Here is a 24,611-nt window from a genome sequence, read left to right as displayed (position 1 = left end):
TGGGTGGATGGGTGCGTGGATGGGTGGATGGGTGGGTGGATGGGTGGATGGGTGGATGGGTAGATGGATGGGTGGATGGGTAGATGGATGGGTGGATGGATGGATGGGTGGGTGGGTGGGTGGATGGGTGGATGGGTGGATGGATGGATGGATGGGTGGGTGGATGGATGGATGGATGGGTGGATGGATGGATGGATGGGTGGATGGATGGATGGGTGGATGGATGGGTGGATGGATGGGTGGATGGGTGGATGGGTGGATGGATGGATGGATGGGTGGATGGATGGGTGGGTGGATGGATGGGTGGATGGGTGGATGGGTGGGTGGGTGGATGGTTGGGTGGATGGATGGGTGGGTGGATGAGTGGATGGACGGATGGACGGATGGATGGGCAAGTGGATTCGTGGTCAAGTGGATGGATGGGTCAGTAGATAGTTAGATGAGGAGGCAGATAGATGGACAGATGGATGGATGGATGGTGGCTGGATGGTAGGAGACTGGACTGACAGTGGATGACAGGTTAATAGATGATTGACAGGTGACAGGCACCTTCGCCAGGTGGACACCTGCAGGTCTCATGTCCTTGCTGTCTGACCTGCACATTTGCTCCCTAAGTTTTCTGCCCTGTTCCCAGGGGGGACTCCTCCTGGTTGGTCTGATCCCGAGGCTCCTCTGGGCAGCGAGGGGTGAACTTTCCGTTCAGACAGCAGCCGGAAGCACCTGGGCCCCTGGTCCCAGCCAGGTCCCCAATGGAAACCAGAGATGTGACAGGATCTAGCTGTTGTTACCCCTGGTGACCGATCCCAAGGAGGCCCACTCAGCTGACCCTGAGGGTCGTGGCCTTGGACACCGGCTTCCCCTCTCTGACCGGGGTGTCTCAGGCCCGCCCAGGGGTGGACACGGCCTCCCGCTGACCTTCTGACCAGCCATCAACGATCACACCTGGGGGACATGGGAGCCCTTTCCTGACCATGTGCGATGCCTAGAAAGTGACCCCGAGAGGCAGCATGGCCAGCTGCTCCCTGCAGGATGCTGGCCGCCTTTGATGGCCGTAGCTGTGTGTGACATGTAGTCTGCTCGGTTCTGCGTGTTCACTGCAGGACATCCCTGGGCCCCAGGTGGACACCGCAGTTAAGAAAGCGCGGGCTTCTCAGGACGTCTCCAGGGTGGACGGTCCCCTGCTCACGGGTTTGCCTTTCCCTCCCCCGCGCAGCAGCCTGTCCATCGTCATAGCACGCATGCATTTTCGAGTTTGGGGACAGCAACGTCCCCTGGACAGACGGACAGCAAGAGGCGCTGCTGTGCCAGCCGCACTCTCTGCGAGAGAGGCCCACTCACCCTGCCACCATTTCGAAGATGAGGATGCCCAGCGCCCACCAGTCCACGGCCCGCCCGTGGCCTTTGCTCTGGATGACTTCAGGGGCGAGGTATTCGGGGGTCCCGCAGAGGGTCCACGTCCTGGGAGGGCAACAGAGAGGAGCACGGGGAGGTCAGCGGCTGCAGGGACACCGGGCATCCCAATGTCCCCACCCAGCTCCTCACGTATCTGCCAAAGGCGAGAAACCAAGGCTCCGGAGGCTGAGGCTGGAGGATGGCCAGTTGGAGGCCAGCCTCAGCAACTTGGGGAGGCCCTGGGTTCAATCCTTGGGGCCAGAAAAAAAAAAAGAAAAGAAAAAAATATTAGCTTAGCTTCTAGCGCCACCCAGTGGACAAGTGGCGAAAGAGGGGATTGAATTTTTTATGAACCACATTAAGCTCCTGCGACTTGGGTGGCCTTTGGGATGCGGGGAGGTCACTCTGCCTGGTTTGCTATTTATTTTTTTTTTTCCCTTTTGTTACGTTTTGTTTTTAATCATCAACGCTCTCGCTGCTTCCCAGACCGTCGTCTTTCTTGCAAGGAAGGCTGCTCTTCTGAGCATCTTCCCAGACCCCAGAGAGCAGATCGGGAGGCTGAGGCAGGAGGATGGCAAGTTGGAGGCCAGCCTCAGCAACTCAGGGAGGTCCTAAGCAACGGATGAGGCCCTGTCTCTAATAAAAAAAATAAAATAAAAAGAGCTGGGGATGTGGCTCAGTGCTAAAGCGGCTCTGGCTTAATGCCCAACACCAGATAAATAAATGGTAAAGGGACCATAATATAATATTCATTTTTTAAAAAATAATATTCATTTTGAAATGCAAAATTAAAACCTCAGTGACCTTCAAAAAATAGGCTTCCGTGGATATTATGATGGATGAAGAGGGTAGCCACAGGATCTGTGCAATTGAGAGGAAAATGAACGCAGGGAGCACTTTCTTTCCGGTTCCTTTCCATCAGACTTTTAAGCAAAATAACTTTAAGAAAAGAAAAGGGGCGTGGCCCACGGGAAGAGGCCTCAGAACCCGGATATTCATTCGAGGACCTGGGTCTCCCCGTGTACCGCGGGCCGCCAGCAGAGGGCAGCACCGACCCTCCAAAGTTTTTGGAGGAAAAAAGTGACCTCTTTATTAAATATTCTGGCCAAACGAGGATCACCGTCTCCTTCAATTTTATTTAAAAGGAACTTGAAAAACCAACACTCAGGAGAGTTGCTGGAAAACTTTTAAAAGTATTTCACAGCAGCTTGGACCGATGAGTCTGGTCTCTCAAGGTTGAACTGCAGGAAGACACTTTTTTTTTTTTTTTTTTTTTCTTTTGGGTACCAAGGATTGACCTCAGCCACACTGGACCCCTGAGCCCCCTTCCCAGCCCTATTTTGCATTTTATTTAGAGACAGGGTCAAACTGAGTTGCTTAGGGCCTCGCTTTGGCTGAGGCTGGCTTTGAACTCACAATCCTCCTGCCTCAGCCTCCCCAGCTGCTGGGATGACAGGCCTGGGACACAGAAGAGGCCACTATCCAGGACAGAGAGACAGACACACGGATGCGAGGCCGTGTGAGCTCGTCACTGTGTGGGTGCCTACCCCTGTTTACACATTGTGCATACGCTGTGAATGTCACCTACATCCGTCAATGTGTTCAGTGGGTTACGAGATATCAGTAGATGACATTGACAGAATGAATACCAATATATTCAAATATGTCCTATGCACATGTGTGTATGTACACACACACGTATGCACATTAAAACCACATAATACATGTGTATTAAAATGCTAATGTATTAATTGGCAAGATTGATACTAACATTGATTTATATTATATATGTACGTATATGTACACACATGTGCATATACTAAAATGACATATGTGTATTAAAATGCTAATGCATTACATCAACATGATTAATACCAATATAATTATAACTTATGTTCATGTGTATATAGTATGTGCATATATATTAACATGACATACATACACCTGTGTATATGCAATGTGTGATATGGATATGATCTATACATATATGTACATATCCAAATATATGCACGTAGGAGTGTGTGCATACATTAACACAATATGATATATTCACACGCATGTGAATATGTATTAAATACATACCATTAAATATGTATTAAATACATATCATTAAGTAGGTATTACATTACACCATTATATAATATAAATGCATCATTAATATATTATAGACATAATTTATGCTAATATATTAATATAATGAAATATATACCTACACATGTGTGTATATATATATATATATATATATGCACATGTATCTATGTGCATGTATTAATGGTTTGTGTTTGGATGTGAGTACATTAATATGATACTATATGTATACATGCCCATAAGTGCATATTAACATAATATAGTATATAATACAGGTATGTATGTAATTGCTTAAATATGTTCAATTATAAATATATAGGCATACAGAGCACTTTAAGTCTATCAATTAGGGTTTTTCAGACAGGATCATAAGTGTCTCCTGTAACCTCATGTGTAATGGAAAACGCGGGATTCAAAGTGCAATACCAGCCGGGCGCGGTGGCCCACGCCGGTCATCCCAGCCGCTCGGGAGGCTGAGGCAGGGGGATCGCGAGTTCCAAGCCAGGCTCAGCCAAAGCGAGGCCCTGAGCCACTCAGGGAGACCCTGTCTCTCAATAAAATGGGGCTGGGGACGGGGCTCAGGGGTCGAGAGCCCCTGAGTTCAATCCCCGGTTCAGAATTTAAAATCGCAATTGGATCCATAATGTCGTGTGCGACCTGGAAAAGTCGCCCTCTTACCCTGAGCCTTGTGCATCCATGACATGGAAACGCAGCGGAGACCCACGTACGTGTAAGGGACACGCACCTGGCAGAGGCCCATCCAATGGAAACGCAGCGCAGACCCAGGGATAGGAGGGTGAAGGACCGGAGCGCAGGGCGCAGCAGCTTTGGAGCAGGATCTGCACTGCGCTCCCCGCAGGGGCTCTGCGTGCGCCTCGGGCACCTTGGACAGTCTCGGGTCAGCATGGCAGGGCCACACAGGGGCCTCTTCCAGGGTGGACAGGAAGGAGCATGACCTGTCCAGGGACCATCGCGGACCACAGCGAGCCCCAGCCCTGCCTGGACCCCCGGCTTCACACGGAACCGTGGACGCTCTGCGCTTTCGCTGCACCTCGGTGCCTGGCCTCGCCACTCTCCAGGCGCACGCGCATCCCCCGGGGGGTTCTCCTACCTGTCCACCAGCTTCTTGGCGAACCCGAAGTCCGTGAGCTTGATGTGGCCGTCGCGATCCAAGAGTATGTTCTCCGGCTTCAGGTCCCTGTAGACGATGTCCCTGCAGTGGAGGTACTCGATGGCGCACACGATCTCCGTGGCGTAGAAGAGCCCCGTGCTGCAGGGGAAGCGGCCGCGGTTGCGCAGGTAGCTGAAGAGCTCGCCGCCCGGCACGTACTCCATCAGCATGTAGAGGAAGCGATCGTCGTGGCTCGTCCAGAACCTGCGGGGGACCGGGGAAGGGCGCACGCTCAGCCCGCGCCCGCGACGCTGGAGCGTGGGTGACCGTTCCACACTGAGATACGCGTCAGGTGGCTCTGGCTCCAGGGGGAGGCGCACGGCCTCGCTCAGCTGCCGAGGCTGGCTTTGAACTCGCGATCCTCCTGCCTCAGCCTCCGGAGCTGCGGGGAAGACAGGCGTGCGCCATTGCGCCCGGAAGTGGGTGTCAAGATGCACAGGGACTAAGACACCTGCAGATGTTAGCACGGGGGTATGGAGGCCCGAAGATGCTTAGGGTGCAGAGGGACCGGTGTATGCATACATGGGGCGTGCACACCTGTTAGCAGGTGCAGGTAGAGGAGGCTCAGGGTGCCTATGGACATTGGGGACGAGGACATGTCAAGACGCACAGATAGATGCTCAGTGTGCGCACATGCTTAGGACATATTCAGTGAGATGTCCCAGGACGGGGACGCACAGATGTGAAGATGGACCCCCACAGAGATTTATGGCCTTGGTGAAGACCCAGAAAGAGACACCCTGAGCTCAATCGTGGAGCCCAGCTTGGCAGGAGCCACGACGGGAGATCCATCCCCGGCACCAAAAGAAGAAAAGAAAAATGTGCGTGCAGTTAGGAGCCGGTGATGCATAGATGTTCAGATCTCCACTGCACCCAGAGGTTAGGAGGGGCATACAGACGGGGTCAGCACATGCGCACAGAGACGGAAATTTGGAGAAATGCGTGGGATTTAGAATATGCACAAGAAACACGCACAGAGACAGAGACAACCGGTGTGCTGTGTTCCCCCAAAGTTCAGGCTTGGTTCCTGGTGGGGTGCCCTTGAGGGACCGCCCACTCAAAGGAGAGGTGGTTACTGAAGGTCCCTGGCTCCCTGTCTTGCCATGAGGTCCCATCATGTCCGACATACTCCCAACCATGAGGCCAAGTGCCAGGTTCCAGTGCAGCCCAGGAGGCCACTGTAACTGGCTTTTCCAACGTCTAGACCTATGAGCTTTAAAAAAAAGACCTTTTATATATATACATTATCAACCCTCAGGTTTTTTGTTATGGCAATGAAAAAATGACCAACAGTTATAGAAAAGCATTCATTAGAAGATTACTGTGAACCCAGTAACTGCTTCTCAAAATCCCTGCCTCACAATAGGACCCCCTTGATACAAGCAACTTAGTAACAGTTCGCCATCTGGATGGTTGGGAGACAGGATGGACACACAGGTCTCACTGTCCAGGTGTGGGAGGAGGGCGAAGACCACCTTCTGTCAAGAAGCCAGGGAGTCATGGGCTCACTTAGGACCCTTACCAAATTCTTCTCCTGCAGCCCTGACCCCAGGACCTTGGGACGTGCCTGTGTGTGGACAAGGGGTGCAGTGAGGTCCCCAGGGTGGCCCTGGCCCAGCAGGATTGGGGTCCTTGTAGAAGAGGAGATGAGGACACAGATGCACACAGAGGGACGGCCCTGGGAGACACAGGGAGAAGACAGCATCCTGAGTGGCCGGGCAGCAGCTGTTACCTGGAGGACAGCAGGATCCTAGGAGGTGCCAATTCCCTTGTTCTTCTCCAAAAAGCCTCCCAAATCCTAACTCTCCTGAGTTCGCCCACGAAGCCCAAGTGGGAAGGTCCACACGGCCCACCCCGCGTCCTGCACAGAACGAGCTGGAGCATTACGCAAACCACCCCTCCCGCCTGCCTGTGTAGGGAAAGGATTGCCCAGGACTCGGGGCGTGACAGAGATAAGGATCCAAATGTTCCAAGCAGATTCTGACGTTTCTGTCCCTGTCCCCAAATTTACAAAGACTTGAGTCCCAGTGACCTGGAATCTGAGCTCAGCAGGCAGCAGGCAGCAGGGTGGGGCCCATCAGCCAACCCGATCACTCCCATTAGCTGAGGGCTCCGTCCCTTGGGGACCCTAAAAGTGCCAGGGGGGACGAGAGCGGCTTCTGCAAAGTGCATTGCCCGTTTAATGCTTCCTGTCACCCCCCGGGGTCCCCTGGGCACGTCTGTCGATAACTCACGAAGTGCATTGTCCCACCCGCACGGAAGCTCCCGGCAGGTATACAGTAGGAGCCGATCCCATGCGCACCATGGGCGCTGCAGCTGTGCAGGAATCAGACTCGCCATAAGACGTGTCCCCTCGGGGCTGAGCATCCTCAGTCCGGGTCTCCAAAGTCCCCGCAGCACCGCGGGGAGCCTGCAGCCGAGACTCTGCTCCGCGCACCTGAGCCCGGCACAGAACCACGACTCGAGGCTGACGCATCCTCCATGATGTCTGTGCAACGCACAGGGATCCTGTGGGCAGACTCGGGTCTCGTCCCCAAGAGGTCCAGGGACCCGTGGGGAGATTCAGAAATGCAAATGACGTGCGATCCTGAAACACGTGGCACCCCACTAGGACGGGTAGGATGGAGCCCAGAGAGATCAGGGTCAAAGGAGGCTGGAAACGGAGGCCCCAATCAAAGGCTGGGCTCTGTGGGCAGAGAGGGTGTGTTCTGGACTCTGTGTGTGTGTTTGTGTGTCCAGCTGATGGTGCCCTTGGGATGGACAGGGCAGGGCCGGCAACCGGAGGAGAAGTCAATGGAAAGTAATTAAAAATGGCGGCCACATGGGACCCAGGAGCTTGGGAGGGCCCTGGGCAGGTCCCTGGAGAGAAAGGAGGTGGCCCGCAGGAAATCATGTGGCTTCGGTGACGTCAGAAAACGCCCGGAGATGTGTCCCAGGGTTGGAGAGAGCGGAGCTGGGGCCGAAGGGACCATGACATCGAGAGAAAGGAAGTTGGAAATGGTGGCCACATGGGACCCGGGAGATTGGAAGGGCCATTTATAAAATGGGGAAGTTGAAAGAAGGAACAGATTGGGGGTGAGGGCAGGGCAGGGAGGAAGTTCAAGGTCGCATCTGTGCAGGAAATGACCCTGAGTGTGTGTCATAACGCCAAGACCACGTGTGTCTGTGTGTGTGTTTGTGTGTGTGTACAGATTTTTAAGCTCAGAGGAAAGTGTGCAAAGACCCATTCCAGGCTGCCAAATGGTTATCTGGCATTTGGAGATGGGCAGGAAAAAAAGATAATCCCATGTGGCACGATTTAAAATAAACAGCAAAATGCATACGTCTTCTCTAAGTGGGGGGAAATTTTATACACGCCATTAAAAGCAGACAATTGAACACTACAACCAGGTCCATATCCACAAAAGCCCAAAGGAGACAGCAACCCATTTGTCTGTATATGGATGAGCGGATCACAGGGGGGGTGTATCCATGCAGCAGAATATTATGCAGCCTTCAAAAGGAAGAGAATTCTGAGGCAGAATCCAGGGTGGGTGAACCCCGGGGAAATCATACTCAGTGAATCCAGCCACACACAAAAGGACAAGCACTGCATGAATCCACTCATAAGCGGTCTGCAGAGTCATCAAGCTCAGAGATAGAAACTAGAATCGAGTAGTTACAGGGGCTGGCAGAGGGAAAATGGAGAGTTATATAAGAGTTCCAGTTTCACAAGTTAAAAATCTCTGGTAGGGATAGTCCCCTGACAGTTAAGAATATTCTTAAGGACACTGGACTAAACGCTTCAAAATGATAAAGATGGGTGGGAACAGTGCTGCACCACTGTAATCCTAGTGACTCAGGAGGCCCAGGCAGGAGGATGACAAGTTGGAGGCCAGTCTTGGCAACTTAGCGAGACGGTGTCTCAAAATAATAAAAAGGGCTGGGGATGGGGCTCAGTGGTTAAGCACCCCTGGGTTCATCTCCTCCCCCCCAAAAAAAAGGAGAGTGAAAGAAAAAAGCAAAGGAAATAAATGTTAAGATGCTACTCTTTGATGACACTGAAATTTTTTAATTGAAAGAATGTGTCCATCTTAATTTTTGTCTCTGTGACCAAGTCTTTTTCAAACAGTCAGGCAACCGAGAGAGTCAACATGAACAGTGAGCAAAGTGTGGGGACACAAGGAAAGTTCCCAGTCTCTGGAGGGACCCCATAACTGCACCCCTTAACTGAGACCCTCATAATCAGTCCCATAACCACGCCCACTGTGGCCACGCCTCACTGTGGCCACGCCCCAGCATAATTAGACCCATAAATCATATCCCACCCTAACCACGCCCACCATAAACCACGCCCACTGAGGCCACACCCCCACCCACCATGACCACACCCTCAGTGATAATACCCTGGTATAAGGAGCCCTATTGTAATCATGCCTCAGTGTAACCACGCCTACGTCATAACCACGCCCACTGTGGCCACGCCCCAGCATAATTAGACCCATAAATCATATCCCACCCTAACCACGCCCACCATAAACCACGCCCACTGAGGCCACACCCCCACCGTGGCCACAGCCCATGGTGACCACGCCCCACTATAACCAACCCCATGGTGTCCATGTCCCACTATAACCACACCCTAGTCATAAACCACGCCCAGATGTGGCCACGCCCCCACCATGACCCACCCCATAGCGACCACATCCCCTATAACCAGCCCTATCCTGATCCTGTCCCACTGTAACCACACCCCCTGGCCATAAACCACGCCCCAGTGAGGCCACACCCCCACCATGACCACACCCACAGTGATAATACCCTGGTATATCATGCCTCAGTGTAACCACGCCTTAGCCATAACTATGCCCACGGTGGCCACGCCCCTACCTCAATTACACCCCATTGTGGCCACTCCCCCATGACCACGCCCACCACAGCCACACCTTAGGGATAACCACGCCCCACTGTAACCACGCCTCCTCCTCAATCACACCCAATCTGAACACACCCCACTGTAACCACACCCACCAGGACCACACCTTAGCATAACCACGCCCCACGGTAACCACGCCCATAGTAAGCACGCCATAGGCCCCTGTAACCACGCCCCTCGTGACCACACCCCTCCGTGACCACGCCCCTGCAGTAGCTGCCTGACCCGGGCTCTCTCCCGCTGCGTCTCTAGCTCAAGGCAGGGCTATGGCGGAGGCTGCGCTGTCAATCTTTCATCTGCAAAGGGTGCAGCCACGGCTCCCTCTGCAGGTGCGCCTAATTAAAGCCCAAACCAGGCTGTTTGTGGGTAGTCAGCTGTCTTTAAAAGTTGGTCACCGTTTCCCCACAGTGTGCAAAGCTGCCCTCGAAGGCAGCAAGTGTGACCCCACCCGTTACCTCTCCAGCAACCGCTCCCTGCAACCCAAGGCCGCGCCATCCGACCTGCCTCTGGGGCCACCAGCCCTGCCCCCAGGAGACCAGAGGCTGGCTCTCCCCGCATTGGCTCTGCTGGCCCCTGTGGCTCCCCTAAAACAAAGGCCCTGTCCACCTCCTGCTTCTCTTCTGATCCTAGGGGGTCACGGGGGGCACCCACCTGTACTCCCAGCAACTCGGGAGGCCGAGTCAGGAGGATAGCAAGTTCAAGGCCAGCCTCAGCAACTTAGCCAGACCCTAAGCAACTTAGCGAGACCCTGTCCGTAAATAAACAGGGAAACAAAGGGCTGGGGATGGGGCTCAGTGGTTAAGCACCCTGGGATCATCTCAGGTAGTGCAGAATTATTATTAAAAAGGGGGGGGGGGGGTCTGGGGAGATGGCTCAGTGGTACCCTGCGGTCCCTGCCCAGCACTGAACAAAAACATTAAGCGATTCCTCCTGCAAAAGGTGCCCATTCACCGTCTGAACCCCAGCTCCCTCGCCCAACCCCACACCCACACCCCCAAACTCACTACACATCTCCTTATATTTGAGGTTTGGGGACAGGGAAGGCTGTTCCTGTGCCCAAACTGTTCTCAGCACAGAATGACCAGGGAGGAGAGAACACTCTTTGCAGGTCTTTGTTTTTCAGATTCAAACAGGAAGAGCCCCAAACAGTCAGAACACGCAGCTCTCTTCCTCCTTCCTTCGGCTCAGAGAAACCGGAGGGCGGCTCCTCCGACGAACCTCCCCAGGACCCGTGAGTGAGGTCAGGAACCAGACCCGGGTGCACGGACTCTAAAGCAAGGTCTTTCCTGGTCAGCAGGGACCCCGCCACTGCCCCTAATGCCCATCAGTGGACCCACGAGCTGTCATTCAACCCAGAGCAGAAGATGCGTCCTGGGTCAACAAACATCTTGCTTCCAAGTAGATGACAGATTACTGTGGTCTGGATAAATGTCCCCCTAAGGCCGTGTGTTCTAGAGCCCAGAGAGGCTGCACCATCTCCTGCAGCGCACAGCACAGCCCACCCCACAGAACCCCCAGCCCCAGAGGCCCATAGTGCAGAGGACACAGTCTCTATCATCTATCCATCCTGTCCATCTATCTCTCTGTCATCTACCCATTCTGTCTGTCCAGGGGGCTCTCACACCCTGGGTGGGGCTGCTCCTGGCACCTGGTGTGTGGGGCCCAGAGAGGCTGCTCCAGCTCCTGCAGCGCACAGCACAGCCCACCCCAGAGAACCCCCAGCCCCAGAGGCCCCAATTGTGCAAACTTGATTCTGACCATGCTCTCATTGCACGTGGTTATAAAAAAAAATGGAAGCAGAACCCGCTCAGCGCTCCCAGGGAGAGTGGAAATCACTTGCGAGGTGAAGTGACTGACTGTCGGGACAGACCTGGGTGGTACTTTGGAGTCCACGCCTCCTTCGCTAACGGTGCCACCCCACGGAAAACATGTGCCTCTTGTTATTTGGAATCACGACAATCACAGCGCTGGCCAGACATGGGGTGCTCAGCTGAGTGAGCCGCGGGGGAACCTCTGAGGTTCTGCAGCACTAGGTCCACCTTGACCCCGTTCTCAGACTCCCAGCCTCCAGGACCCAGGGTGCGCGTCCATTTAGTTACGTCAAAGAAATACACAGCCTGAAGAATGAGCCCTGTTGTGCTTTACAAAAAAAAAAAAAAAAAATTGCCAGGCAGAATGGTGCACGCCTGGAATCCCAGAGGCTCGGGAGGCTGAGGCAGGAGGATCGTGAGTTCAAAGCCAGCCTCAGCCAAAGCGAGGCCCTAAGCAGCTCAGGGAGACCCTGTCTCTCAATAAAATGCAAAATAGGGCTGGAGAGGGGGCTCAGGGGTCGAGTGTCCCTCAGTTCAATCCCTGGTAACCCCCCCAAAAAGAAATAGTCCCCAAATTCCAGAAAGGAACCCCATGGATGTGGGGCAGGGTAGTACCTTCTAGCTATTTCTCTTTTATAAGCGAAAATAGTATTTCTGGGGCAAGGACATGAGTACATTAGGATTTTCGATCATCCCATTCTAAAGAGGATGCAGGTTCCTATGGAAGGTGTCATAGCATTTCTCCCGTGTGGAGACAAAGTGTCATGGGCTTTTAACCCAAATCGGAATGTTCCAGAAGGTTTGCTGAAGGTGATTTTCCCACTAAAAGCTAACACACCTGGCTGGTGCCACCTGCTGGCCCCGAGACCAGGGGAGACGTGTGGGCTGTGAAGTCAGAGGAGCACGTGGAAAGCGAATCTGTGCAGAAGACCGAGCCCAGGAGGTCGCTGCAAACAAGAACTCAACCCACTTCGACCTGCTCACCGCCATGAGGCTGAACCAATGGAGCCTCCCAATGAGAGGCTTGCAACCTCCAAATCGGTGAACGAAGCAAACCTCTTTTCTTTATAAGGTACCCGGCATCGGGTATTTTGCTACAGTAAGAGAAAAATGGACCTAAGACAAGTGCGGAGGGTGCCTGCCTCTGTGGGTGTGCAGGTACAAGCTTGGGGAGGCATCTGGGAAAAACCACGTGGCCATTATCATGGTCAATCTGAACTGTCCACTTGACTGGATCAAGAGATGCTGAGGGTTAAGAGGCTTATGGGCGGTCAGTGAGGGTGTGTCTAGGAATGATGGGCGTGAATCAGGATCCATACAGTCCAGGAGAGGAACATTACCAACATGGCGGACGGAAGACGTGGTTGCTGGATGGAAGGCCCCATGGATGGGGAAAGAGAGATGCAGGCAGCCTGCACCTTTGGCAAAATGGATGGAAAATGCTCTTACCCTGTCCCCCGTGGTCTGGACGTCCATGTTGGACCCTGATCCGCGATGTGGCAGTAGTAAGAGGTGGACCTCCAGGAGGTGACTTGGTCACCAGGGTGCCATCATTATGAAGGGAATTAAGCCTTATAAATGACTCCAAGGGAGGTCCTGCCCCTTCTACGCTATGAGGACCCAACAAGGTGGCGCCATCTTGGAAGAGAAGGAGCCCTCACCAAACACCAAATCTGTTGACACCTTGATCTTGGAATCCGGTCCCCAGAACCAAGAGCAATAAATGATGCATAATGGTGTTTATAATGAACCCAGTCTCAACCACTTTGTCGTAGCAGCCCATATGGACGAAGCCAAAGAGGAAGGATAGATTCATTGGGTAGAGGCTGGACCCATTCAACGGGAAGGAGGTCCAGGGTACATCTTAATGGAAATCTAAACGATGACTGGAATTAATGAAGCCATTAAGATTTTTTTTTTTTTCCCATTAAGACATAGAATCCAAGGATACTACATCCCCAGTCCTCTTATAGTTTTTGTTTTTAGATAGAGTTTTGCTAAGTTGCTGAGGCTGGCCTCCAATGTGCCATCCTCCTCCTTCAGCCTCCAGCCTGGGATCCTATACGTGTACCACCCCGTCCACTTGGCTCAACCCATTTCTCCTAAGACAAGACCCTGGGGAACCCCGGGGTGGGTGAAGGGGGAAGGGAAGGCGGGGAACTCACAGCTTGACGAGGAAGGGGTGGTTGACCTCCATGAGGACCGACTTCTCGTTGTGAACGTGCTGCTCCTGCTTCAAGCGGATGACCTCGGGGATGCTCATGACCTTGAGGGCAAAGTAGTTCTTAGCAGCCTTCTCTTTCACCAAGTGCACGCGCCCGAAGGTCCCCGTCCCTGGAGAGGAGAGAGGGAACATAAGCAGTCAAGTCTGTCCATGATGGTGAAGGCCATCCAAGGAATCGGGGGGCACCTAGGACCTCCAAACAAAACCCACTGGGGTGGGAGGCTTGGTATCCTGGCTGACGTATGCAAGTGGTCACGGTCCTGTAAGATTTGCAGGTGCATACACATATTACAGAGAGGGACAGAATCACCTGCTCCCAAATGGCTCTTCCACTTGGAGGGGAAAGTGGGCGCCATTTTGTAAAAAAATCCACCCTGGAGAAACCACGCCCTCCCCCAGGTAGCAACAGGAGAGCATAGCAGATTCTTCCTCCAGCATGGATGGCTCTCTTTTTCTTTCTTTCAAGCATCCTAGACAAATGCCCTTATTTCAAAATCAGCCACTTGCACCTTGAGGGCACAGTAATTCCTAGGTTGGGTCACCAACCACGCCCCCACAGTCCAACCCGACGCCCCATCCAGCATCTACCGCTCCCTTCCAGAACTTGCCGTGGCCCACCCCATCCCCAAACAGAACCCCTCCTCTCCCTGGAGAGCTGGAGAGCTCTCGGCATCTTTGAGGATGTCCCCAAGCTTTGCGGGATGAGGAGGACGCGTGGGGTCAGCCTTCACCGCGGCTTCAACAGGACAATCAGGTGACAGGGGGCGGAAGATGGAAACAGGGGTGTCGGGGTAAAGGCAGCAGCTCTAGAAGTGCACCTCCTCTCCTTTCTCCCAAGGTCTGAGGTGTCCAAAATATTAAGTCTCAAGAAGATTCTAAGAAGGTAGGAACAGGAGGCCAAAAGGCCAGCCTCCATCGGAGACAGACTCTCCACCATGCCTCCCTTTCCCAGAAGGAAAGTCGAATGTGGCAAATGAAGTAACCAACTCTGCATGGCCTTGAACTTCACTGACCAGAAGCGTCCGGCATCCCACAGAGGGCTGTGTTCCTTAGCTGAACACGGGGGGGAAATGTGACTGCAAGGTTCAGCCAGGAAGAAGACATGCTCCATGCAACACACCGACTGGCCAAATATTGGGGGCCGCCATGTTTTTTTGGTGTATGTTGGGGTCCAATGGGGAGCCAGGGTGGTGTGCTTTTAAGATGGAGATTGGGGCATGATGTGTAGACCTCTGGAATCCCTCGCAGGCATGAGTGGGGTGTCTGTGGGTCAGGGAGTCCATTGGGCCGCCATGTTTTTTTTGTACACATTGAAATTGAATGGCGAGCCATGGTGGTGTGTCTGTAAGATGGAGGTTGGGGCACAAAGTATTGGTCCCTTGAATCCCTCGCAGGCCTTGGTGGGGTGTCTGTGTGTCAGGGAGTCCTCTGATGACCAAACTCCGCTGACCTCAGTAGAAGCAGAATGTCTCTGGCCACTGATGGGGGACTAGAGGTGGTTCTGCACCTGGGGACAATGTTAGTGAGAGTCACTCCTCACCCAGGAAGGATCTACAGGGTCCCATCAGGGATGACACCCCGCAAGCAAATTCTGCATGCAGAATGTCCCCGAGTCAGTCACATGACACCAGGTTCCCAGCTATCTCAATGCATTGGCTTCCTCAAGCCAAACACAGGGACCAAGATGGTGTCCAACCCTGTGACCTACTTGAATCTACTTAGCTTTCGTGCATTATTTTTTCTCGGTGGAAAAAATGTACATAGAGTGGGATTTACCACCATAACCCTTTCTCGTATGCGGTTGAGTGGTGTTAAATGCACCTATGCCGTGTAGACACCACGTTGTGGGCACCAGTTGTCAATCACAAGTGACTGACAGATGTGATAGGTGTGGACGGGTAACTGGTCAATAGACGGATGGCAGATGATAGATTGGTAGATAACTGGTGGATAGATGGGTGGATGGATAGATGGACAGGTAATGGGTTCATAGATGACAATATGGTACCATGACTCTTGAGAAAGCATTTGCATTGTATCCGGGTGCCCTGTGACACAGAGAGATGACATAAAGCACACAGGAAGATGGGTACAGGTTCTAGGCACACGGGGTGCCATGTTAGAGGGGAGCTGAGCACCCACAGACTTTGGGATTGTGACAGGTCCTGGGACCAAAGGCCAAGACTGGAAAGAGAAGCCAACTCCTTAATTCAGACTCACACTTCTTCAGAGGGGACAATCTCCCTGGTCCCTCCATCCAACCCATCCCATCATCCCGAATCCGCCATCTTGCATTCCTCCCTGTGGCCTTGGGTTCCATTAGCCAGAGTGAGACTTCTAAACCAGGAGGACAGCCATCTACATCTGGGTCAATGTCCCCCACGGATAACCCGCTCCTGAGCACACGCCTGAATCCCCCTGGTTCTCTCTAAAGTCCCCTAAGAGCACCGGAGCGTCCTCATTCATGGGGATCCCAAATCACACCCCAGCTGGGCATCTGCCACGAACTCAAAATGCAACCCCCTGATCCTGGTGGGCACCAGAATCTGTTCCTATGACCTTCATTCAACCTTTTCCAAGGATTGTTCTGGCTCTCACTACGTGGGACCCATTTTTTTTGACATCAAAGAACCGGTGTGGTGGCCACTTGGACCCAACGCTCGTGTCCGCCATTAGGTTGTGAGCAGGGTTGGAAATGTCTTTGGAGAGATGTTGGGAAGCCAAGGTGTGACCTGGGTTTCCACACGGGGGAGACGCCCAACAACCCAAAACCCCAGTTGGGTACGATGATAAAAACGAAGACCTTCAAAGACAAAGAACAGAAAGAGACATTGTCACCCAACACTGGGACACTACTTTCATCTACAGACATGAGTCAGTCGCGGCCAGCTCAGAATGCCACCGAGAAAGGACCACAGGCCGGGTTGTGAATTCAAAATGGCGGCTCTCAAATGTGTTGGTCTTGGGATCCTTTGACCCTCCTCAAAAATGCACCAAGGACCCGCCGGAGCATTTGCTCTCTCACGTAGGGGATAGATGGAGGTCATCATCACAGGAAAGACATTCAAGCAGAAAGAGTTAAGCAAGAGAGGACACCCAGAAAGATGCCATTGGCGTTGGAGGGATGACGTCATCGCACTTCAAGAAGTTCTGGAAAATTCCAACCAGCACACATGGAAAAAATGATTCCTGGGGATCCCACACTGGGCTAGTTCACTCTCTACTGATAAAAGCAACCCCATCATGACATCAGTGTGTTCCTGCAAGGGACACTGTGTCCCTAGAGTACTGAGAATATGCTTTCATCTCTGCAAACAGGGCAAACGGGTATGTTTAGTTGCCTCTGTTCAGAAAGAAGGAACAACAATCACACCCCCTTGGTTGGCAAGGAAATGTTCCGAGATCCCCAGGGGGTACCTGAAGCCACCAACCATATCAAACGCTACCCCGGCATTTCTTGGAGATACGGCAGGTGGGGAGCCAGCACGGAAATAAATGTTTTTTTTCCTATACATATGAGCCTATAATTAAGTTTAATTTGTCAATCGGGATTGGTAAAAGATCAGGAACAAATGTGAAAAATAAAACAGAACAAGTAAATAAAACAAATCAAACATCATCAAAACAACAACTTAACAATGAATGAATTCTGAGTTTTCGGAAATTTCCTGTTTTGGGACAGTGGTTAACGTGGGCAACTGTGAAAACTCAGTAAGGGAAACTTCATCTACTAGGAGGACCACTGTACTTTTAGTTTGCTAGATTTGCAAATCTGCCCTTTCAGTTCTCAGTCGGAAGTGATTTTTGTTGTCATTTAAGATCCCCAAATGCTCAATGGAAGCATCACACAACTCTTGAGCAAATAGAAGTGGGCAAACAACGCACAGAAGATTGCACAAAGAAGATTCAGAAGCTTTAAATTACATTCTGAGTGGCATGATGCTGCTCCACTCCACTGGAGACATGAACCATCCCTTTACCCAGTGTATCCAGGCTGTATATGCTACCCTCTCGTTAGTTACTTAGACCGTCTCTGTATATGCTACCCTCTCGTTAGTTACTTAGACTGTCTCTATATATGCTACCCTCTCGTTAGTTACTTGGGACCATCTCTGTTGCGGGACTGTCATGGTATCAGGGTGCTTGTGTTCAACTCAGTGTTACTTTCCTCAAATTAGAGTCCCCAAATAAAAGACGAGTAAGGCCGCCAATACAGAAAGCAGAGGAGTCAGCAAGCGCTTCCTTCAAGATAAAAAGTAGAAGGACAATATGACATTTTAAGAGACAGAGACCATATCCAGCTACCTTGTAATTCAGGATATGGTTACAAAATCACTCTGCTTTATTATTCATGTCACGGTTCTTGTTTAGATGTGGTGTCCCCCAAAAGCTCATGTGTGGGACAATGCAAGAAAATTTAGAGGTGAAAAGATTGGGTTGGAGAGGTGTGACCTAGTCAGTGGATTAATCCACTGATGTGGATTAACAGGGCAGGGAGGGTATGAGTGGAGGAGGTAGGTTACTAAGAGTGGCTTTGGGGGACTATATCTTGTCCCTGGATTCTCCCTCTCTCTCTGCTCCCTGGTGCCCTGTCCTGAGCTGCTCTCCTCCTCCAGGCCCTGCCGCCATTTTGTTCTGCTCCCCTTGGGCCAGAGCTACGGAGTCGGCCCACCAGGGACTGGACCTCGGACACCATGAGCCCCAGATCAACTTCTCCTCCTCTAACCTGTTCTTCTCAGGTCCTTTGGTCACAGCGGAGAAAGAGCTGACTTAAGCAGCACGTTTGGGAGCAGAGCCTGGGTCTCCCTGAAAGGACAGCCTGTCCTGCTCAGTCAATGGAAAAGAACATGAGGTGGTCATCTTCAGGGGAGACTCCTCCCCTGGACCGTGGTGCCACTCTCTCTGGGTAGACGGTGGTGGGGCTGTCTCTCGGGTTTCATTGCCCAAATCCAAGGAACTGCACTGCTTTTAGCAGTCCGATCGGTTGTCACTGAACAAGCCCCATAACTTCCCGACGGGGACAGGTGTGCGCAAGCCTCTGTGCAGTTGGTTGTGTGTACAGACAGACTGTAAGTCGTGCAGGTAGGACCAGAAAGGCAAGCTCAGCTCCACAAGGGACTGACCCTCTAAGAAAGCACCAGGTTTCTGCGTGGAGAAAGATGGAGCAGAAGTAAGATGGACAAGTTCTAAATCGCGTGGTATTCTGAGGGGCATGATGCTGCTCCACTCCACAGGAGACATGAATCATCCCTTTACCCAGTGTATCCAGGCTGTATATGCTACCCTCTCGTTAGTTACTTTGACCTTCTTTGTATATGCTACCCTCTCGTTAATTACTTAGACCGTCTCTGTATATGCTACCTATTGACCTATTTCTTGCAGGATTGGCCTGCGATATTCTAAAGTAGCCAAGGGTACAATGGACACCTTGGGGGCTCAGGTTTCAGAGGTCTCAGTGCATGGACAGCTGGCTCCATTCCTTAGGCTCACAGTGAGGCAGGACATCATGGCGGAAGGGGGTGGTGGCGGGAAGCCGCTCAGGACAGGGCTCAGGAGACAGAGACCCCACCCTCCAGGAACAAAATATAAGGCCAACCCCCATGGCCCACCTCCTCCAGCCACACTACACCTGTCTACAGTGTCCACCAGCTAATCCATATAAGTGGATTAATCCACTAATGAGGTTAGATCTCTCTCTCATAATCCAAGAGGGTGAATATCATGGCGGAAGCGTGTGGCAGAGGGAAGCAGAGAGACTCCGCTCTCCGGATGCAAAATATACACCCCAAGCCCCATCCCCAATGCCCACCTCCTCCAGCCTCACCCCACCTGCCTCCAGTTACCACCCAGTTAATACCAACAGGGGATTAATTCACTAACTGGGTCAAGACTCTCGCGACGACCCGATCATTTCTCCTCTGGACATTTCGCCCTGTCTCACACGTGAGCAATTTTTAGGAGACACCTAATATCTGAACCATAACACAGAACAACCTTCCCTCCTTATACGTCAATTATCTCAGGCGTCTTGTCACAGTCCCAGAGAGCTGGCTGATGCGCATTCCAAGCTGATTCGCGGTCTCTAGGATGATTGACTTTGCTGTTCTCCCCAAGCCCAGGCTGTCTCTCCTCCTTCCTCTTGGGTCCCCTAATTGCAAGTCCCCGATGGAAGCATGCCCACGCGGACGCTGGCCAGCTGCAGGGGTGGGGTCACTCCCATCCCGCCAAGCACAGGAAGAGCCCCTAGCACCCCAAGGACTGGAGAGTGTTGCTCCCCTGCCCTGCACCTGCAAGGTCCCTTGGGTCTGCAGGGTGACTCCAAGGCACTGACTCAGCCTGGTGAAATCACTACCCGGATGAGTCACCGAGGATTTCCAAAGTGCCCTCCCTGCAGGGTGACCGATACCTCTCTGGGCCTCACCTGTAAACTATCCAAATAACTACCTCAGAGGAGGGCGGTGCGTCATGCACGCGCTGCAATTCACCCCAGGGACCTCTGCACCTTAGCAGGACTCTGGGGACACAATTTCCTTCCTGTGGGTGAGGGAGGGAGGATTTCTCAGTGGGCACCAGGGCTCTCTGGGAAGATGCGGGTCCCATACAGGATTCAGGGTCCAACATGGAATCCCCTGGGATTCCCAGGGTTGGGTCTCTGTGGAGTCCCCGTGTGTGGAGCAGGATGGGAGGAGAATGAGTTATAGGAGGGAAGTTGATCTGGGGCTCCTGGTGTCCGAGGTCCAGTCCCTGGTGGCGGACTCCCTGGCTCTGGCCCAAGGGGAGCAGAACAAGATGGCGGCAGGGCCTGGAGGAGGAGAGCCGCTCAGGACAGGGCACCAGGGAGCAGAGAGAGCTCTGTCACCAGGGACAGGACAGAGACCCCCAAGGCACAGCCCAGGGACCCCCTCCTCCAGCCACACCCCACCTGCTGCAGTCACCACCCAGTGAGTCCATCCAAGTGGATTAATCCAGTATGAGTCTACACCTCTCATAACCCAATCTTTCCACCTCTGAACCTTCTTGCACCGTCTCCCACATGAGTTTTTTGGGGACACCTCACATGCAAACCAACGCGGGGCACAAATGGCAAAGCAAAAAAAAATTAAAAATTCAATCTCGGCCCCACCCACTCCAACCCAGCGTCAGAGAGGCCAGAAAAAGCGTCTCCATTTATGAAATGCACAGGAAAACCGCTCGGGGAACTAGAGCCTTCTCAACAGCGTGTGCAGGACGGGGTGATTGATCATCTGCCAAGAAATATTGGAAGACACAGGACCCTCCAGGGTGACCCACCCCTCTGCCTGGGACATAATGGCCAGTCACCAAAGGGTCAAGTGTTAGGTCTCCTTGGGGTGGCGTTGCGGACAGGTAGGTAGCAAGACTTTGAAGAGGTGTGGCCTGGCAGGAGGTGGCAGGTCATTGGGCAGGATTAGGTTCATGTGAGTTTGAAATAGATATAGGAAAAAAAAAAAAAAAAAAACAGAAGAAACCTGTTGTCTTTATAAGTGGCCAGCCTCGGGTATTTTGTTATAGCAATGAAAAAAAAAAAAAAAGAACTCATGCACCTATTACCAACCCATTGACACGCTAAAGAATATCTGTGCATGAGGGCTGGGGACAGAGCTCGGGGGGCAGAGGGCTTGCCTGGCATGCACAAAGCCCTGGGTTCAATCCCCAGCACCACCAAGAAAAAAAAAAATCCATGCACAAGCCCCTCTCTGTGTCCAATGTCCCCCGAAAAGCCAGGATCCAATTCCTTGAAGGGACTGCACTTTACCTTCGAGCAGTCATAAAATATGAGGGCTTCTTCTTGTCTAGCAGCAGCAAAGAGCTTGGGAGAGGGGTCATTAGCTCGGGCGTCCATTTCCCCTGAGGCCGATGGGTTCCAAGGCGTCAATTAAGTCAAATAACCCCTTGCACACCCACACGCGTGCACCCACACCTAAGCCATGATTTACGGTCGCGTGGGTGGCTCCTGGGCACCGGCCCTTCCCCTCCTGGGCAGCAACCACAGAGCCTCTTATTGTCACCACGTGTTCTTGGCTTATGTGCATCAACCTCCTTGGACAAGGGCGGAGGCCGGGCTGGAGTCCGGCCTCCCCTGGGGGCCTCCGTCCTCCACAGGAGAACAGCGCATTGAACCCAGGTTGCTGTTCAGAAGACCAATGGGGGGACCCTCCCTGGGCCCTCCCGTGTCTGTCAAAGTGCACACAGTGGTGGCCGGAACGAAGCTGCAGGTGTTTAATTAAAGATGCCGGCAGCTGGGCCTCCAGGGGGGAGATGTCCTGTGTGACCAGGGACGGAGACAGAGCAATTGGTGGCCTCCCTGATTTAAGACTGGATGCTCTTGGACCCTCATGTCCGAAGTGATGGAAAGACCAACCCCCTGTGCATGGCCAGACCTCCACCGTCCACCCCAGAGAACCAGCTCTGCCCACCCCGGACCTCGGGCCTCCAGCCTCCAGCCTCCAGCCCCCAAGAATGTTAGAGAAATCCTCTCCTCTCGTCTGTTCCGAGCGCCCTGGTGGAGGAACGTGGGGCAGGTGCGTTCCTTCCTGCAAGGGCTCCAGTGCAGACCCAGAGTCGGACCACTCACAACCTGGGGACCCACTGTCCCTTACCACCGTCCCTCAGGTGCAGGTGTGCACCGACTGCTGCCCAGGGGCACCCAAGAACATCCTCAGGACCCTTAGGAGATGCTCTCGGCAGCCCAAGGTCACGCACCACACCCACAGTGGACCCCCTTGACCGGCCCCACAGGGCCTGGCCAGCAGCATCGTCCAGATGGCCATCTCTGTCCTTTATCCATTGTCACCAGCCAAACCAGGGCCTCCTCCAAAGAGGTTCTAGAAGCTCACAAAGGACCAGGAGCGCGGGCGTCCCTTTGAAGCCTGAGAGAAATGCACACTCTGGGGTCCCACCTGCCCTTCCAAAGATGCTCGCAGGAGCTCCTGGATCAAACCCTACCTGAAGGCTAACATTATGCCTGAGCATTTCACTAAAGCCTGCCCAAAAAACCCTCCCATAACACTTTTTTTTTTTTATTAAGCTGGGGTCCAGGTTTGCAGAGTCCCCATGCACAGGACTCTAAAGTCACCAAGGGCTGACAGCATCAGGCCCAGTTGCTCTTCCGCCCAGTGCGCTGAGATGCACGATCCCCAGGGTCACGTCCCCCCGTCCTCCTGAGCTCCGCGTGAGATCAAGGTTCCCAGTTCCTCTTCCAGTGGCTGCCACAGTCCCGCCCCCCTCTGACGTGGTGTCAGCCGGGTCCCCGTGACCCTATTACCCGTCCCTTCCCTATAACGTGATGACCCTCTGCAGGATCTCCTGACTCTGGTCATGCCCAGGGCTCACAGGCTGCTACCCCCGTGGGGCAGGAAGTGCAGGAAGCCACGGGTGGGTGCTGGGCGGTCACCTCCCACATCAGAACACACCCCGGGTGCTTCGTGGAGAGACCAAGCAGGGCAGGACACGCTGGTGCACACCTGTCATTCCAGCGCTTAGGAGGCTGAGGCCGGAGGATCACGAGTTCAAAGTCAGCCTCCACCAAAGGGAGGCCCTAAGCAACTCAGGGAGACCCTGTCTCTAAATAAAATCCAAAAGAGGGCTGGGGACGGGGCTCAGGGGTCGAGAGTCCCCGAGTTCAATTCCTGGTACCCCCAAAATTTTTAAAAAATCCCCCCCAACCCACTCCCCACACAGAGAGCCATGACATGAGAAATCAAGGGATCTGATTTAGGGCTGCCCACCAGATACAGCATGTCACCGAGGTTCCCTGCAGGGCTGGGTGTGGCTCAGGGGTGGACGGCTGGCCCAGCCTGGGGACAGCACATCCCCAGGATGGAGAAAATAAATAAATAAGAGCTGGGGGAAAATTCAGAGAAAATTCCCCGAAGTCCTCCCCAAGAAAGCGAAAGTGTCTGACCTCAAAGTGGGAATGTATCTCAAGAAAACCAGGAGGTGGCCGGGAGCTTCCTCTGGGCGGGGAAGTCCACCACTGTGGCCCTCCACGGGGCACCTCGTCCCCGGGAATGTCCTCCTGGGGGCCTCTCTAGTCAGCCTCCACTATGGACGGATCCACCCTGGAGCCCACAGAGAGCCTGGTCCCATCCCCATGGGTGGCCCAAGTCCTGTGTCTGCACTTGGAGGAAGGAAGTGTCTTGCCCTGGGGATGTCAGGGTGGGACCTGCGGAGCCTGGGCCTGGGGACGGGCTGAGTTCCCAGGTGCAGACCATGAAGGGGACCAGGGTCCTTATCAGAGAGACCCGAGAGCCCCCTGCCCGTCCACCATGGAGGACCCAGGAGAAGGAGCCTCTGGGAGCAGGAAGCAGCCTCAGCTGACCCCTGTCGGCCCCGCCTGGACCTTGACCCTCCAGAGCTATGAGCAACAGCTGTCAATCAATGCAGGTGCCTGGTCCCTGTTACTTTGTTACAGGGAATGGGTGAGTCAAGCCTGGGCACAGGGAACCTGTTCCTCACGGGGACTGTGGTGGCCGAACGAGGTCCTCGTGGTGTGCATCTTTCACATAAGCAAATGGGGAAAGAGAGAGATTGGCCGGAGAGCGTGGTGGGGCTCAGGAGGCTGAGGCTGGAGGATCCGCGAGTTGGGAGGCCAGCCTCAGCAGCTCAGCCAAGCCCTAAGCAACTGAGCGAGGCCCTGTTTCCAAATAAAAAATAAATAAAAATGTGAGCTGCGGAGGTGGCTCAGTGGGTAAGCGGCCCTGGGTTCAATCCCTAGTCTGGAAAAAAAAAAAAAGAGGGAAAGACAAAGAAAAAAGAGAGAAAAAGAAATGTTAAGAAAAATGAAATTTGGGCCTTGGAACTGACAGTTGGATCAACTTGCAAACAAGTCTCCAGAGCAAATGAGCATTGATTTGAGGGCCCTGGGATGTGCCCGGTGTTCTCGGGGTCCTCACGGGGGAGGGGGGAGGGGGGGTGGGGGTGAAAGAGGAGACCCTCAATGGGGGCCAAGATGCAGAGCACCCATCAAGAGGGACCGGGGGACGCCGTCCA

The 24,611-nt window shown here is 53.2% G+C and overlaps 1 protein-coding gene across 1 annotated transcript in view; it reads right to left on the bottom strand.

Moving 5' to 3' along the window:
• Positions 1–24,611, bottom strand: part of Prkx (protein kinase cAMP-dependent X-linked catalytic subunit) — a 31,861-nt gene that overhangs the window by 5,508 nt on the left and 1,742 nt on the right. Inside the window, exons 2-4 of the mRNA XM_077107839.1 lie at positions 13,543–13,711; positions 4,592–4,855; positions 1,339–1,458 (exon numbers count right to left, since the gene is read on the bottom strand). Coding sequence (XP_076963954.1) covers positions 1,339–1,458; positions 4,592–4,855; positions 13,543–13,711 — 553 coding nt within the window. The remainder of the gene's footprint in view (positions 1–1,338; positions 1,459–4,591; positions 4,856–13,542; positions 13,712–24,611) is intronic.

This window comes from Callospermophilus lateralis, chromosome Y (assembly GCF_048772815.1).
Source record: "Callospermophilus lateralis isolate mCalLat2 chromosome Y, mCalLat2.hap1, whole genome shotgun sequence".
Taxonomy (NCBI): domain Eukaryota; kingdom Metazoa; phylum Chordata; class Mammalia; order Rodentia; family Sciuridae; genus Callospermophilus; species Callospermophilus lateralis.
Note: the sequence above shows the minus strand (reverse complement) of the source record. Positions and strands in the feature narration are given on the sequence as shown.